Source organism: Eptesicus fuscus, chromosome 21, assembly GCF_027574615.1.
Source record: "Eptesicus fuscus isolate TK198812 chromosome 21, DD_ASM_mEF_20220401, whole genome shotgun sequence".
Lineage (NCBI taxonomy): Eukaryota > Metazoa > Chordata > Mammalia > Chiroptera > Vespertilionidae > Eptesicus > Eptesicus fuscus.
Window position 1 is genome coordinate 44,174,025 of NC_072493.1, and position 17,546 is coordinate 44,191,570.

At 54.9% G+C, this 17,546-nt stretch overlaps 1 protein-coding gene across 3 annotated transcripts; it reads right to left on the reverse strand.

The window, feature by feature from the left end:
* Nucleotides 1-5,215: 5,215 nt before the first annotated feature.
* LOC103297746 (kallikrein-5-like) lies at nt 5,216-17,107 on the reverse strand. 3 transcript variants are annotated; one of them, XM_054710152.1, is made up of 6 exons: nt 16,965-17,107; nt 16,343-16,426; nt 13,098-13,557; nt 11,532-11,788; nt 11,017-11,150; nt 5,216-5,584 (listed from the first exon to the last, which is right to left on the reverse strand). In XM_054710152.1, the coding sequence occupies exons 2-6, from the start codon at nt 16,413-16,415 to the stop codon at nt 5,429-5,431; spliced, it is 1,080 nt and encodes a 359-aa protein (XP_054566127.1). In that variant the 5' UTR covers nt 16,416-16,426; nt 16,965-17,107; the 3' UTR covers nt 5,216-5,428. The 3 variants fall into 3 exon arrangements, with proteins under 3 accessions (XP_054566127.1, XP_054566128.1, XP_054566126.1); XM_054710153.1 differs by lacking the exon at nt 16,965-17,107 and adding an exon at nt 16,877-16,958; XM_054710151.1 differs by lacking the exon at nt 16,965-17,107 and adding an exon at nt 16,630-16,736.
* Between the last annotated feature and the right edge of the window lie 439 nt (nt 17,108-17,546).

Sequence of the window (17,546 nt, forward strand, 5' to 3'; positions counted from 1 at the left end):
TGCCTCTGGATCTGTCCCTGTTCGTCAGTTTATGTTGTTCATTGTATTCCACAAATGAGTGAGGTCATGTGGTATTTATCTTTCTCCGACTGGCCTATTTCACTTAGCATGATGCTCTCCAGGTCCATCCATGCTGTTGCAAATGGAAAGAAATCCTTTTTTTTACTGCAGCGTAGTAGTCCATTGTGTAGATGTACCACAGTTTTTAATCCACTCATCTGCTGACGGGCACTTAGGCTGTTTCCAAATCTTAGCTGTGGTGAATTGTGCTGCTATGAACATGGGGGTGCATATATCCTTTCTGATTGGTGTTTCTGGTTTCTTGGGATATATTCCTAGAAGTGGGATCACTGGGTCAAATGGGAGCTCCATTTTTAGTTTTTTGAGGAGACTCCATGCTGTTCTCCACAGTGGCCGCCCCAGTCTGCATTTAGATCCCTGAGTCGTGCTTTGTAGCACGTCTTCCTATCTAGTGGGGCAAGAAGCTCATGTCTTGCACCACCGCAGCCCTGTTTTCTACCAGTTGCCTCACCGTGCAGGAAATACGCGGTCCTCTCCACCCTTCACAGACTCTGTTCTCAGGCCTCCCTCCCCTCTGGCTTCCGGAGCCGGCCTCCATCCTGGAGAAACACACACAGGAGGAGGAGGTCAAACCTCTCCAGGAACACTCTGCACAGTGTCTCAGCTCAGCGCTTCCTCCCAAGAAACTCAGTTTCCCCGCCTTCTCCTCCGTATCAGCCCACTGACAACCAATGGCCGTAGCCAGATCCGTGAGGTTTCGCTCCGTTTCCAGCCCAGAGGCTGGCGGCCCATGCCGAGGGCAGGCGCCTAAAGCTGTTGTATCGCAAATCAGCGAGCGAGATACAAGACGGCCTCATGAGCCAATTCATCAGGAGGCGTTTATTTCTTGAGGCCCAGAGGGAGGTGTCTCTTCTAAATCTCTGAGCAACACATACAGGAAGTCTCCCGTATTTACACTTCTCCAGCCTCTTTGTTTGCAGGTATTACAAAGGGCTCTGTGTGAGTTATTGTTGCAGGCAGTTGTAACCTTGAATTCATAATGAGTTAGTGCTTGGCCTAAGAATATGGGAATTATTATCAGTATTAGTCCATATTACTCTATTACATTGGATGGCTAGCTTGCAAGGTCAGACAGTTAAGTTTATCTTTTTCTATTATCTGAACTAAAAACAAAGTCATCCTATATAATAAAAGCCTACTATGCTAAGTCCAGTTTGTCCGGTCATCCGTTCAACCAATCAAAGCGTGATATGCTAATGATATGCTAAGGCCACTCAACTGCTTGCACTCAACATGCACTGACCCCCAGTAGCAGACACTCTGACAGGTAGATTGGCTTGCTGCTGGGGTCCAGCCGATAGGGACTGAGTGAGATGGGCTGGACACGCCCTGGAGCCCTTCCGAGGTTCCTCCCTGGCTAGCCAACCTCCCACGTCCCTCCCCAGCCCCCATTGTGCACTGGTGGGGGTCCCGTGGCCGGGCCTGTGCCCTCTCGCAACCCAGGACCCCTCGGGGGATGTCAGAGAGCCAGTTTTGGCCCAATCCTACAGGCTAGGCCGAGGGACCCCACTGGTGCCCGAATTCGTGCACCGGGCCTCTAGTTTTATAGAATAAGAGACTGTCTTAAAGTGACAGAGTTTACAATGACAGAGTTTACAGGGCTAGGGACTAGCTAACAATAGCAGAGAGCTTCAAACAGCAGTTTTTTTTTTATACAAGATGGAGGTTACTATGCTTCAAAGCAAGTCACCCAAAGCGCAGGCTTCTTACTTCATGTGGGCCCAACCTTTTTTTTTTTTGTTTGTTTTGTGACTCCTCGCCCGAGGATATTTTTCCATTGATTTTTAGAGAGAGTGGAAGAGAGGGAAAGACAGGGAAATATCCATGTGACAGAGACACATCGATTGGTTGCCTCCTGCACACGCCCCAACCGGGGCCCAGGCTGGGGAAGAGCCTGAAACCGAGGTACATGCCCTTGACCGGAACCAAACCCCGGAATCAAACCCGGGACCCCTTGGTCTGCAGGCCGATGCTCTACCCACTGAGCCACCCCACGTCGGGCCTGTGTGGTCCCATCTCTATCCTGTGGCTGTTGTCTTTAGGATGCAAGATGCCTGGCCCACATCCGGGCACCCACATTCCCGGTGAGAAGAAGGGGGAGGTCCAAGCGTAGGCCCTCCCTTTTCTCAGCAAAACAAAAACTTCCCAGGAAAACCCAGCCACTAGGTTCCAGCTTACAGCTTACGGCTGGGAACCAGATGGCGTGGCAGCCCAGGTGTGTGTGTGTGTATGTGTGTGTGTGTGTGTGGGGGGGTGTCTTTATCTGGGTCACGGGCCCCTGGAGGAGCAGCTGGCCTCAGAAGGTAATGCATGGGGGACAGAATGACAACTGCAACTCAGTTTTGCCCCACTTGCCTCGTGGCTTCGTCGGACTCGTCCACCCGCCTCGGCCTCCTGGCTCACACGCCTCCCTCCCGATATTCCGCTCGCCCTTCCGCCTAAAGCTGACCCCCGTGCATCTGGGCTCTGCCATCAGGAAGCACAGAGATCGAACAGATAGTCAAGCTCACTGCTTCTCTCCGCTTACAATTTTACAAGAGTACCTAATGCATTCGTCCCCCACTCTCTTCTTATTTTATTTTTGTTGATTTCAGAGAGGAAGCAAGAGGGAGAGAGAGAGAGAAGAAACATCGATGATGAGAGAGAATCATGGATCGGTGGCCTCCTGCATGCCCCACACTGGGGATCGAGCCGGCAACTTGGGCATATGCCCTGACTGGGAATCGAACTCTGAACTCCTGGTTCGTAGGTCGACGCTCAACCACTGAGCCATGCTGACCAGGCTGTCTCCCACACTCTTCATCGTAAATTTAGCAAAAAATATACACCAGCACATTACCTTCACACGGGCCAAATTCACAATAAGAATTGTTAAGCCAATTGGAGTACATTTACACAATAGTGATGAGGTGAGATGTTTTGCAACGATAGACAAAAATCTGGAGGAACCACACAAATAGAATATTGAACAAAAAACAAATGCTGTGTGATTTTTTATTTTATTTAAATCCTCATCTGAGGATATGTTTTATAGATTTTTGAGAGAGAGGGCGAGAGAGAGAAACATTGATGTGAGAGAGAAACATCCATCAGCTGCCTCCTGTATATGCCCCGACTGGGGATCAAACCCACAACCTAGGTACGTGCCCCGACTGCGGAAATCGAACCCACAACCTTTTGGGTGTGTGGGATGATGCTCCAATCAACTGAGCCACCTGGCCAGGGATGCTGTGTGACTTTATTTATGTAAATGTATTATATTCCTATAAATCTATCTAGAACAGTGATCGGCAAACTCATTAGTCAACAGAGCCAAATATCAACAGTACAACGATTGAAATTTCTTTTGAGAGCCAAATTTTTTAAACTTAAACTTCTTCTGCCCTAGCCAGTTTGGCTCAGTGGATAGAGCGTCAGCCTGTGGACTGAAGGGTCCCAGGTTCGATTCCGGCCAAGGGCACATGCCTGGGTTGCAGGCTCAATCCCCAGTAGGGGGCGTGCAGGAGGCAGCTGATCAATGATTCTCTCTTATCATTGATGTTTCTATCTCTCTCTATCCCTCTCCCTTCCTCTCTAAAATAAATAAAAATAATTAAAAAAAACCCGAAAAAAAACACAAACAAACAAAAAAACTTAAACTTCTTCTAATGCCACTTCTTCAAAATATACTCGCCCAGGCCGTGGTATTTTGTGGAAGAGCCACACTCAAGGGGCCAAAGAGCCGCATGTGGCTCGAGAGCCGCAGTTTGCCGACCACGGATCTAGACAAACACATTTCGTGTTCTTCACGCAGAACACAGCTAACCTGGTTTTGCTTGTTCCGGCTGGTCTCTGTGTCCGACTTCAACAGGGACACGCCCCGCCTGTCCTCACCTCTGACCCTTTGCCCTTGTCCTCCTCTCGGGCTGGAACCCCAGGCCCCCGGTTAACCATGGGGTTGTCACGTGTCAGCCTGCAGGTCTCAGTGCAAATGCCACCCACAGTGCCCCAGGGCTGCTGTGACAAATGACCACACGGTTAGGGGCTTCAAACAACACACGTTTATTCTCGTTCAGCTCCAGGTCGGACGTCCCAAACGGGCCTGGATGGGCTACAGTCAAGACTTTGGGAGGCAGCCGGGGTCCTGGGAGGCTGGTGGGGCGGGGGCGGGGGCGGGGGGGGAGTCCATTGCTGCCTGCACTCCCAGGCCCCGGCTCTGCCTTCATCCAAACCAGCTCTTAGCATCATCGCATCTCTCATTCTGACCCCACTCCCTCTTTGAGGATCCCGGGAATTACCATGGTCCCACCCAGATAACCCAGGACAATACTTCTATCTCAAGACCCTTAACATAACCACACCCGCAAAGGCCCTTTGCCCTACATGGTCACGTATTCACAGGTTCCAGGGTTTAGGACATGACCATCCCATAGAGTAAAAGGCTAATATGCAAATCGACCGGCCTGGGGAACGACCGGTCGCTATGATGCGCACTGACCACCAGGGGGCGGACGCTCAAATGCAGGCGCTGCCCCCTGGTGGTCAGTGCACTCCCACAGGGGGAGCGCCGCTCAGCCAGAAGCTGGGCTCACAGCTGGCGAGCACAGTGGTGGTGGCGGGAGCCTCTCCCGCCTCTGCGGCAGTCGGACATCCCTCAAGGGCTCCCGGACTGCGAGAGGGCGCAGGCCGGGCTGAGGGACCCTGCCCCCACCCAGTGCACGAATCTCGTGCACCGGGCCTCTCGTCTAATATAAACAGCCCCCTCCCCCCAGCCTCCCTCTCTTTCCTCGTGCCCCGTTCTCATTTGATTCGGGTCATTTACACATTCTCAATCACACCGAATGTGTTTGTCCATCTCCTTATGCTCTGTCTTCTCTGCCTGGAGCGTGAGCTCCAAGGGGCAGGAATTTTTTCTGTGTTTTGCCCGTTGAGGTGTTCCCAGCCCCTGGGACAGTTCCCGGCACCCGACAGTCAGACACTCGCTCAATATTGGGAAGAACGTGGGAAGCAGCTGGAGAGGACCTGGGTCTTGCCTCGGAAATAACCCCCCAGAGCCAGCCCCGTAGCAGGGAGGGGCTGCCCTGCCCGGGGTCCAGGGAGTGCCGGGGGGTTGGGGGGCGAGGGGGGGGGAAGAAGACCACACACAGAGTCCACTTCTCCTTGGACGCTTTATTTCTGGCCTTTGCAGGACAGGCCCCCGGGAGCCAGCTGCAGGGATGGGATCAGTCCCCTGTCGGGGAAGGGAGGCGCTGGAAACTCGGGGGGCTGGAGGTCACATCCTCAGCATCCTCGGGGAAGGATTGGGGGGTCTGGAAGGAGTGTCAGGTCCCTGCAGCGGCGAGAGGACATGCAGGGGGCCTGGGAGGACTCAGGAGTTGGCCTGGATGGTGTCCCGGATCCACTTGGTGAACATGCAGAGGTTGGTGTAGACGCCGGGCTTGTCGGGCTGAGCGCAGGGGAAGTCCCCCCAGGACACCAGGCCCTGCAGGGTGCCGTTGCAGACCACGGGGCCCCCGGAATCACCCTGCGGGGAGGAAAGGGGGGCGCAGGGAGAAGCAGAGACGTGGGGAGGTGGAGAGAGGGAGACACAGACGAAGAAGGGGCGGGGCATCCAGAGAGACACAGAGATGGGAAGCGCAGGCAGAGGAAGGGACACGGATAAAGACAGAGAGAGACGGAGAGGGAGGATGTTAACAGTCCACCCGACACCCATCTTTTGTCCCTCCCTCCCTCCGTCCGTCCGTCCCGACCCACCCCCACCCCCTCCACTGTCTGTCTCTCCCACGCATCTCTCGCTGTTTCTCTCACGCTCTCCTCCAGGCGCAGAGTGCCGTGTTTCTCCAACCGGACGCTCCTTTCTCTCCCTCCCTCGCTCTTCACCCTCCCCCGACGGCACTTCTGCTCCTACTGAGACCACCTCACTTTTGCAGAGCGGCAGATCTCAGTCCTGGGGAGACACTCTCAACCCGTTGACACTGGGGCCGGGCAATTCCTCGCAGGGGGAGGCTGTCCTGTGTGTTGTAAGAGGTTCAGCAGCCCTAGCCGGTGTGGCTCAGGGGATAGAGTGTCGGCCTGCGGACTGAAGGGTCCCAGGTTCAATTCTGGTCAAGGGCAGGTACCTTGGTTGCGGGCACGTCCCCAGTAGGGAGGTGTGCAGGAGGCAGCTGATCGATGTTTCTCTCTCATCGATGTTTCTAGCTCCCTATCCCTCTTCCTTCCTCTCTGTAAAAAAAATCAATAAAATATATTTAAAAATAAAAAATATGGGAGGTTTGACCGGAGGAAGTACCTTAAAAGTGTGACCATCCATTAAAAAAAAAAAAGAAAAAGAAAAAAAGAAAAGAGGTTCAGCAGCATCCTTGGCCTCTGCCCACTAGATACCAGCAGTTTCCCTCCTTTCTCTTCCCCCCAGCCCCCTCACAATCAAAAGTATCTCCAGGCATTGCCATATATCCCCTGGGGGGTGCAGAATTACCCCTCCCCTCCCTCCGTTAAAAACTGTGAATGAAAAGGGGGCTCCCTGGTGAGTCTGATGAGCTCAGCAACTGAAAGTAACCCACCCCCCGTTTTCTCCCACCTCCTTCACCCACCACCCCTGGGTATCATGCAACCTTCCTTACCGCTTCTGCATTGATGCTGATCTATCTATATATATAAAAGCCTAATATGCTAATCGTCCCTCCGACCGTTCGACCAGTTGTTATGACGTGCGCTGATCACCAGGGGGCAGATGCTCCGACTGGTAGGTTAGCTTGCTGCTGGGGTCCGGCGGATCAGGACTGGGTGAGACGGGCCGGACACACCCTGGAGCCCTCCCGCGGTCCCTCCCTGGCCCTGATCGTGCACGGGTGGGGGTCCCTCAGCCTGGCCTGTGCCCTCTCGCAATCCGGGACCCCTTGGGGGATGTCGGAGAGCCCGTTTCAGCTCGATCCCCGCAGGACGAGGGCCTCTAGTAATAAAATAAACCACTAGCCTGCCATCCCCTGGACCATGGTCTCAAGCTTTTGAGATTTTGCTTTGGGGTCTGGCTCAAATAAACTCTTTAAACCTTTCTTGAGGTTTGGGACTTCTTTCGCGGACAGAACTGCCCCCACGGACTCATCTGGGTTGCTGAGGCTGGATTCTCCGTAGCTTCCCTGTAATTACCCCCCTATAATAGTACTCGCCACTCTTTACTGCCTTTTCTTTTTTATGTCTTTACAAATTGTGAATGACTCCGCAGAGCCTGGCGTCGGTGGAAAGAAAGCCTAAGGCCTGGCCTCTTTCCCCACCAGCAGACACCATTTCAAGGCAAAAGACCTTCCCTCCCCAGACCTCTAAATTTCAGCTCTCTTGTGGCTTAATTTGTCTCATGATTTTCGGTTTACTCTCCCTGGAGGGTTTCTTTGGAGAGGCCGTGGGTTAAGTGCGCTGAGCCGAGGCTCCTGGTCTGCTAAGGAGAGCCAATAATAACAACCCTTAAGGGAAGCTCATCGGCTGACTAAGCGAACCACTTCAGCAATTAGCCGCTCTCGTTATTATATCACTCATGTTAATATTGTTGTTATTATTTCCTGCTTTTAGTGGCCAAGCCCACACACTGGTATGAAAAACCAACTTGTAGTCTGCAAAAAACCCCAACAAAACAACCAAACCAAACCAAACCAAACCATACAACCCCCCCCCTCCCCCAAACAAAACAACGAAACACAAGGTACCAGGCTAAACGGTTTCAAAGGCTGGCATTCAAACTAGATGTGTTTTCTTCCGATAACCCCCACCCCCACCCCTCTCTCCAGAGGTGCGTGCGTCTACGGTTAAGTGGGAACAGAACTGAAATGGGGAGACCTGGGAAGCTGCTGCAATGGTGAGGTTTGTAAAATTTGGGGGGAAGAGGGTGTTTAAGAGCTTGATAATGTACATCCCACTAGAATCCTTGGGGCCCGCGTACAGGGCAAGGATCCTGATTGGTGTTTAATTTTAATTTCTATCATCCTCAATAGATGTAGCTTCCATGAGAACACAGAGAAACTCTGTGTTGGGGATCAAGAAATATTGTTGAACACTGACCCCCATCCCTCTCTCCAGCCTCAACTCCTACTGGTCCCCATTACTCCCCCAGACACTGTCCCCAAACACACTGGCTTCTTTCTGTTCTTTGAATCAGCTAAACTCCTCTCTGCCTCAGGACCTTTGCACATGCTTTCCTTGCCCTTTAACCTTCGCAAGGCTGGCTCCTTTGTGTCATTCAGTCCCTGCTCATATGCCACCTCTTCCAGGAGGCCCTCCCAAGCACCATTGTGGATGCTGCCCCCCATCACTTGCTATCATAGAACTATGTTTTATTTTCTGCATAGCCCTTACCAGTCTCTGAAATGACTCGATTTATGCAGTTTCTTGGCCATTTTTAAAAACCTTTTTGCTCCTCTAGCCCTTTCAACAACTTCGGTATCAATCTTATATATTAAACATTCTTTAAAAAAAAGATTTTTACTGACTTTTTTTTTAGAGAGAGAGGATGGGAGAAGGAAAGAGAGAAACATCAAACATGGACCAGCTGCCTCCTATGAGGCCCCCATGAGGGATCGAGCCCCCATCCCGGGCATGTGCCCTGACTGGGAATTGAACCGGCAGCCTTTCCGTGCACGGGATGATGCCCAACCAACTGAGCCACACTGGCCAGGGCTCACATTCTTCTCCTTCTTTTTTAAGTACCTAGCATGGGTTTCTGTTTTCCTTCTTCAAGACATCTTACTAGCATTTGTTGAAAAACCTTCATGCTACAAATTTTGTGGGAACAAGACACTTCCCTGCCGTCTGCGTGAAATTCGCCATAATACACAGGAGACACTGTGAGGTGCCTCATGGGAAGGGTGCCCCCTGAGACCCGATCTCTTTGTGCAGTGCACACCATGCACAGCCGCCTTCCCCTCTCCCTCTAGAGCTGTGCTGTCTTACACAGGAGCCACTCGCCACCGGGGGCTGCTGAGCACATGAAGGCTAGCCCACGTTGGCTGGCCGTGGAGAAGTATGTACACACTGGCTGTCCTGGCCGGGTGGCTCAGTTGGTTGGAGCCCTGTCCCGAACACCAAAAGGTGGTGGGCCCATACCTAGGTTGCAGGTTCGATCCCCAGTCGGGATGCATTTGGGAGGCAACCAATTGATGTTTCTCTCTTTCTCTCTCTCCCTGACTCTCTCTCTAAAAATCAATAAAAACATATCCTCAGGTGAGGGTTAAAAAAAAAAAAAATTACACACTGTCTTTCAAAGACTTACAATTGAAAAAAAAAAAGGATGTAAAATAGTTCATTTTACAATTGATTTATATTAATTGCACTAGAGGCCCAGTGCACGGATTTGTGCACTGGTGGGGTCCCTTGGCTTGGCCTGCACACTCTCGCAATCCGGGACCCCTCGGGGGATATTGGACTGCTGGTTTCGGCCCAATCCCGGCAGGCCAGGATGAAAGACCCCACTGGTGCACGAATCCATGCACTGGGCCTCTAGTATGCATGTAAGATCTTTGGTTAATCTCTTCACATTCTCCTCCCTCCCCCTTCCCTCTGAGATTCATCAGTCTGTTGCATGTTTCCATGCCTGTGCACTGAGTGTCTGCCTCCTGGTGGTCAGTGTATGTCATAGCTACTGGTTGAACGGTCAGACGGTCGCTTAGGCTTTTATGTATATAGATTGTGAAATTAATTAAGACACATTGGGTTAAATATAACATATTATTAAGATAGTTAATTTCACCTAATTTTTTTTACTTTAAAAAAATGTTGCCAGCCCTAGCTGCTTTGGCTCAGTGGCAAGAGCGTCAGCCTGTGGACTGAAGGATCCCTGGTTCAATTCCAGTCAAGGGCACATGCCCAGGTTGTGGGTTCGATCCCCAGTAGGGGGCATGCAGGAGGCAGCCAATCAATGATTCTCTCTCATCATCGATGTTTCTATCTCTCCCTTCCCTTTCCCTTCCTCTCTGAAATCAATAAAAATATATTTAATAATGTTGCTACTGGAAAACTTAAAAAATTACAGGGCCGAAACCGGTTTGGCTCAGTGGATAGAGCGTCGGCCTGCGGACTCAAGGGTCCCAGGTTCGATTCCGGTCAAGGGCATGTGCCTTGGTTGCGGGCACATCCCCAGTAGGGGGTGTGTAGGAGGCGGCTGATCGATGTTTCTAACTCTGTCCCTCTCTCTTCCTCTCTGTAAAAAATCAATAAAGTATATTTAAAAAAAATTAAAAATTACAGGCATGCCTCACACTATTATATTCTTATTAGTGACCCTGTGCACAGATTTGTGCACATTGAAAGGAAATTAATTAGAAGGTGGCCGGTGGGGTGGGACTGGGCGAGATGGGCCGGACACGCCCTGGAGCCAACCTCCCGTGGTTCCTCCCCAGCGTATTCAGAGTGAGTGGGGTCCCTCCGGCAGGTGGGGTCCCCCGGCCTGGTCTGTGGGGATCGGGTCGAAACCAGCTCTCCGACATCCCCTGAGGGGTCCTGGAGTACAAGAGGGCACTCTGCAGAGTTGCTGTCATACAGGATGTGGAACGCAAACACAAGTGTGCAGTAAACCAGATTTAGGGCCGACAGTGCCCCAGCAACAACATACCCCACGGCCGAAGGTGGAATCGTGCGGCCCCACGAGGAATCGGGCTCCCTCCTCTCTGGTTTCAGGGTGCGTCACCCAAGAACCGCTGCTGCCAAGTCACTGCAGCTCGGCAGCCCCTGCGCTGAGCATCTGCCCCCTGGTGGTCAGTGCACATCATAGCGACCGGCCGGACAGTCGGACACTTAACCTATTAGCCTTTTATATATATAGATGGACAGCGCTGTCCACAGCATGAGCACGGTGAGAACCGGGGTCCTGGCGGGTTTGGCCGTGGCTGGATTCGCAGCGCTGAGCCAGGTCCCGGGTTCCACAGGCGGCACTCAGCGTGAACCTGCCGAGCGCATGGTCGTCTCAGCTCTTACCTGGCAGGAGTCTCTGCCCGCTTCGTCGCCGGCACAGAACATGGTGTTGTCTATCTGGTTCGGGTAGGCCTGCTTGCACCTCTCGTGATTCAGCACTGTGATGTTCAGGCACTGGAGGGCCTTGGGGAAGTTCACTGCAGGCAGAGACGTGCAGGGTGGGACCTCCGTGAGTGGCGGGGAGAGACGGGGAGGGGCAGAGTGCTCAGACAGAGACAGGGAGAAGGCAGGCATGCGTGAGCATCAGGAGGGACCTGGAGCCCTGGCTGGTGTGGCTCAGTGGATGGAGCGACAACCTGTGCACCGAAGGGTCATGGGTTGGGTTCCAGGTCAAAGGGCATGTGCCTGGGTCGCAGGTTCGCTCCCCACCCCAGGTTGAGGCAACCAATCGATGTTCTCTCTCTCTCTCCCTCTCCTTTCCTCTCTCTCTCATCCATGAAGAGCGTATGCTCAGATGAGGAGTGACACACACACACACACACACACACACACGCACACACACGGACCTGGACACTCACCTTGGGGGCTGCTGGTTGTCCCCCAGCCGGACACCAAGCAGCTGGTGCCAACGGCTGGACAGTGCGAGGAGATGTTGATAGGCTTGACGTTCTGCGTCTCCATGATTCTCCGGTTCAGTTTGATGAGCATCAGGTCATTGGTGTGGCCAGGGCGGGAGAAGCCAGGGTGGGGGATGGATTTGACCCCTCGGAACAGCTGCTGCCCTTGTTCATATACCGGTGACAGGGAGTGGTGGCCGAGGCGGATTTTGAAAATTCTGAGGAAGACGGTGCAGATCACCACCAACCCCGATCCCTAGCCCCGTATCCAAGGCCAACCGCAGCCGAAAACCTGGTCCCAACCCCAATCCACCAGCCCAACACCATCTTTATCTCCAACCCCATGCCTATCCCCACCCCAGCCCCAACTCATCCCCACCCCATCCCCAACTCCCACCTGAATCCTTTCCCCACACAGAAGCCACCAACATATGCATCCCCAACCCCAAACCTAACCATCCCCAACCTCCAAGCCAACCATCTCCAACCCCACCCATAACCCTAATCCCGCATCTATTCCCAATATCAACTTTATCCAACACCATCCCTATAGCCACCCATTCCGACTCTAGAGCCAACCACAGTGCCGTGCCCATCCCAAACCATCAGCAGATACATGCCCATCCCCATTCCCAACCTCAAGCCCAACTCTAACCCCATCCCTAATGCCTTACCCACCCCAAACCATCAACCTGTGCATTCCTACCTCCAAATCCAACCCATCCCTAACTCCATCCCCACCCACAACCCTCTCCCCAACTTAACCCTGTCCTCACCCCACTCTTTCCCCCAACTCCATCCTTAATATATATATATATACACACACTGAGTGGCCTAGATTATTATGATCTCTGAATGCATAATAATCTGGCCACTCAGTGTATTCCTATCCTATATAATAAAAGGTTAATATGCAAATTGTCCCCTCGACCAGGAGTTTGACCAGCAGGCAGGCCGGCCAACTGCCCATGTCCCCTCCCCCTGGCCAGGCTGGCCGGACCCCACCCATGCACGAATTCATGCACTGGGCCTCTAATATATATATGTATTTAAACCAGGAGGTCACGGTTCGATTCCTGGTTAGGGTACATGCCTGGGTTGCAGTTTCAATCCCCAGTAGGGGCCATATCAATAAATATCAATAAAAATATATTATTTTTTTAAAAAAATTATTATTTTTTTTTATTGATTTCCGAGAGGAAGGGAGAGGGAGAGAGAGATAGAAACATCAACGATGAGAGAGAATCATTGATCAGCTGCCTCCTGCACGCCACCCGCTGGGGATGGAGCCTGCAACCTGGGCATGTGCCCCTGACGGGAATCGAACCTGGGACCCTTCAGTCCTGGAGGCCGAGGCTCTACCCACTGAGCCAACCCAAGCAGGGCTCCAACTCCATCCTTGATCCCATCCCCAACTCTACCTCCTCTTGCTCCCTCAGCCCCAACCCACCTCCCCCAGCCCTGGGCCTCCAGGCCGCCTCCCCGTCCCCCCACCCTCCAGCCCTGCTGGGTGAGGGCCCCACTCACTTCTTGTGGCAGTGGGCGGCCGTGAGCAGCCACTGCGGGGCCACCAGCACCGCCCCGCAGTAGAGCTGGTTGGGTTTCAGCAGCAGCGCGGCCTGCCACGGCTGGGCGTGCGCCTCGCATTCCGTCCCGTTGACGATGCGGTCGCTGCTCTCGTTCTCCCGGGTGCCCTCTCTGGTCCCGGCTGGGAGGTCCCGGGTGCCCTCTCTGGTCCCGGCTGGGAGGTCCCGGGTGCCCTCTCTGGTCCCGGCAGGGAGGTCCCGGGTGCCCTCTCTGGTCCCGGCAGGGAGGTCCCGGGTGCCCTCTCTGGTCCCGGCTGGGAGGTCCCGGGTGCCCTCTCTGGTCCCGGCTGGGAGGTCCCGGGTGCCCTCTCTGGTCCCGGCTGGGAGGTCCCGGGTGCTCCCAGATGCCCCGGAGGCAGGGGCGTTGCTGCAGGCAGCACCATCATTTGCAAGAACAGGCTCTGGGCGCAGGAAACAGGAGGGAAGGGGCTCGGAGGTGGAGCTGGGACTCAGGGTGGGTCTGGGACAGCCCGAGGAGGTCAGGTGGGATTTCTGAAGGGCGCTCCCGTCGGGGGGAGGGGGGCCAAGGGTCTAGGGGCGGGGCCAGGGGTCTAGGGGCGGGGCCAGGGGTCTAGAGGTGGAGCTTGGAGATCAGTGAGCCGCGGAGGGAGCGAGGCTTAGAGTTCAAGGGCAGGGTCCAGGCTCAGGTGGTGAGAGTGGACTTGGGCGAGATCTCGAGATCCCTAGGAGTGGTCAGAGGTTAGTGGGTGGGACGGGGAGGGTAAAACTGGACAACCTCAGGGGTGGGTCCAAGGGTCAGGGGGTGGAGCTGGGGTGCTCAGGGGGTGGGGCCTGTGGCTGGGGCTTTAGGGGTGGGGCCTGGTTTCGAGGAGTGTGGCCAGGCCTCAGGGAATGGGGTCAGGGCTGGAGGCGGCCGAGCCTGGGTGTGGGAGGGGCTTGGAACCGACCTGGGTGGGGCCAAGGCCAGGGTCACCTGGGCAGTCAGACTACAAAGAGCCGGGCTTTGGGGAGCGGAGGTGGGGCTGGGCTCTAGGAATTGAGGGCGGAGGTGCAGCAGGGGAGTCCTAGAGGCTGAGGGGTGGGCACAGCCCAGGGCCCTGACTGTGGGTGTGGCCTGCACTGAGGTGTGGCTGAGGGCAGGGTCAGGGTCAGGGCGCACAGGTGGGCCCAGCAGAACTCAGCCTGGGGAGCCCCGCGGAGGGGAGAGCAGAGCTGGTTCTCCGACACAAGGCGCCTCCTGAATGCTCCTCCCCCCACAAACCCCCAGACACGACACCCCACTCCATCACCAGCCCCCCATAGCTTGTTCAGTTCATGCTCTTGCTGACGACCCAGGAAACACGCACACACCCTCAGGAAACACGCACACACCCTCAGGAAACACGCACACACCCTCAGGAACATGCACACACTCCAGGAAACACGCACACACCCCAGGAAACACGCACACCCCCAGGAAACACGCACACACCCCAGGAAACACGCACACACCCCAGGAAACACGCACACCCCAGGAAATACGCACACCCCAGGAAACACGCACACACCCCAGGAAACACGCACACCCCAGGAAACACGCACACCCCCAGGAAACACGCACACACTCCAGGAAACACGCACACACCCCAGGAAACACGCCACGCCCAGGAAACACGCACCCCCCCAGGAAACACGCACACACCCCAGGAAACACGCACACACCCCAGGAAACACGCCCCGCCCAGGAAATACACACACACTCCAGGAAACACGCACACCCCCAGGAAACACGCACACCCCCAGGAAACACGCACACACCCCAGGAAACACGCCCCGCCCAGGAAACACGCACACACCTCAGGAAACACGCACCCCCCCAGGAAACACGCACACCACAGCTGTCACAGACAAGCGCACACGCATTGCCTCCCAGGGAGAGCTGCACACACCGCTGCCTCGTGGTGCACACTGCCCAGACGCACACACTGGGGGAGGCCTTACCTGCTCTCACACCCACAGTGCCTCAGTGACACGCCTGCATACCTCATACGCACGCATGTGCAGACCATGCACACAGGCATGTTGGTGCCATGGCACACGGGCACCATCCGCCTTCACACAGCCACTGTCTCAGAGGGAGAGCAATCCCACACTGAGCTGCACTGGCGCACACACAGCCCCGCACAAACACGCAGTCACCTACAGTCACCTGCACAAATGCACAGTCACCTGCAATCACCCGCACAAACACACAGTCACATTCAATCACCTGCACAATCACAGTCACATTCAATCACCCGCACACACAGTCACATACAATCACCCGCACAAACACAGTCACATTCAATCACCCGCACAAACACAGTCACATTCAATCACCCGCACAAACGCACAGTCACCTATAATCACCCGCACAAACACGCAGTCACCTACAATCATCCGCACACACAGTCACATTCAATCATCCGCACAAACACGCAGTCACCTGCAATCACCCGCACAAACATGCAGTCACCTGCAATCATCCGCACACACAGTCACATTCAATCACCTGCACAAACATGCAGTCACCTGCAATCACCCGCACAAACACGCAGTCACATTCAATCATCCGCACAAACACGCAGTCACCTGCAATCACCCGCACAAACACACAGTCACATTCAATCACCCGCACAAACACACAGTCACATTCAATCACCCGCACAAACACACAGTCACATACAATCACCCGCACAAACACACAGTCACATTCAATCACCCGCACAAACATGCAGTCACATACAATCACCCGCACAAACACAGTCACATTCAATCACCCGCACAAACGCACAGTCACCTATAATCACCCGCACACACAGTAACATACAATCACCCGCACAAACACGCAGTCACCTGCAATCACCCGCACAAACACGCAGTCACCTACAATCACCCGCACAAACACACAGTCACATTCAATCACCTGCACAAATACAGTCACCTATAATCACCCGCACACACAGTAACATACAACCACCCGCACAAACACGCAGTCACCTGCAATCACCTGCGCGTAGGGCCTCACGCCGTCCAACGGGCCTAAGTGGAGCCACACAAAATCTTGCACCAGCCACAGTCACACAGTCACTGATACGGACGTGCACTCACACTCGCCCGGGGTGCCAGTCCGTGCAGCCCCCACGCCCTCAGGTGCCCCCGGGCCACAGAGCCCCCTCCCCGCACACAGCACACCTCTCTGCTTACCTGTCACCCGCAGAAGGAGAGCTGCGAGCAGGGCACCCACCATCCACGTCCAGGGCGGTCCTGTCGTCGCCATGGTCACTGCGCCTGGCAGGGGGACAGAGAGCGGGAGGCCCGAGTGGTGAGGGAACCCCACTCTCCATCCTCCCCGCCCCCGGGTCCCAGGGCGGAGAGGGACCTGGTAATCGACCCTGCAGTCGGGGCGAGGAGGGAGGACAGAGAGAACTGCCTCTCCCTCGCTGCCCCCTCCCCGGCCCTCACCTGCGGGGGTCCCCCTCCCCCGGCCTCACCTGCACGTCCCCCAGGCAGGGGGGTGGGGAGCCCGCTCCCAGCTCAGCGCAGACGTCTCGGGCCCGCGCCGTCTGGCCTCCTCCCCGGCTCCCGGCACCCCGTCTGGGTTATAACCACCCACTGCCGCCCGGGGCGCATTCCCAGGTAGTGAGGCGCCCTGGCGGGTCTTAGCAATCACTCCTCTTGCCTCCCCCCCACTTCCGCCCCCGGAGCACCCCCCACCCAGTCCCCAAAGCCACTCCCTACCTCCTGGCCCCGGGGATGGGGAGGGGTCTGCGCTCTGGGCGCGCGGCTCGGCCCAAGGCTTCTCTTTGTCCCCCGCGCCGTCTCTCACCCCCTGTCCCCCTTCCAAGCCTCGTCTCCGCGTTTCAAACTCTTCTACCTTCCGCCTCCCCCTCTTTGCTTCCCTCCGAACCTTCCCGCGTCCCTTTCGGTGTAAGGTGTCCACAGAGTACCACTTTTGGCCTCTCTCTCTCCCTCCCCGCACCTCCTTCCCACCCCCACCCCCTTGGAAGGATCCCGGTCTCTCTGTGTCTCAACGTGTCTGTTCCTCTGTCCCTCCCCCTCTGCCTTTCTGTGTCTCTGCGTCTTGCTCTTGGTGCCTCCACGATCCTCTCTCTCTCTCTCTCTTTTTTTTAAATTTCTTTATTGATTAAGGTGTCACATATTTGTCCTCATCTCCCCATTCCCATCCCACACCCCTCCCCACGGATGCCCCAACCCCCTGTTGAACTTAACCATTGGATAGGCTCATATGCATGCACACAAGTCCTGATCCTCTCTCTTTTGAATGCTTCTGAGTACTTGGCTCGTCAAACACCCCTTGGAATGGTCGAGTCTGCTTTATTTTTTTTAAACGGCTTCATTGACGTATACTTGGGGCACAAGAAACTGAGTGTACACACGTGTGCAGTGT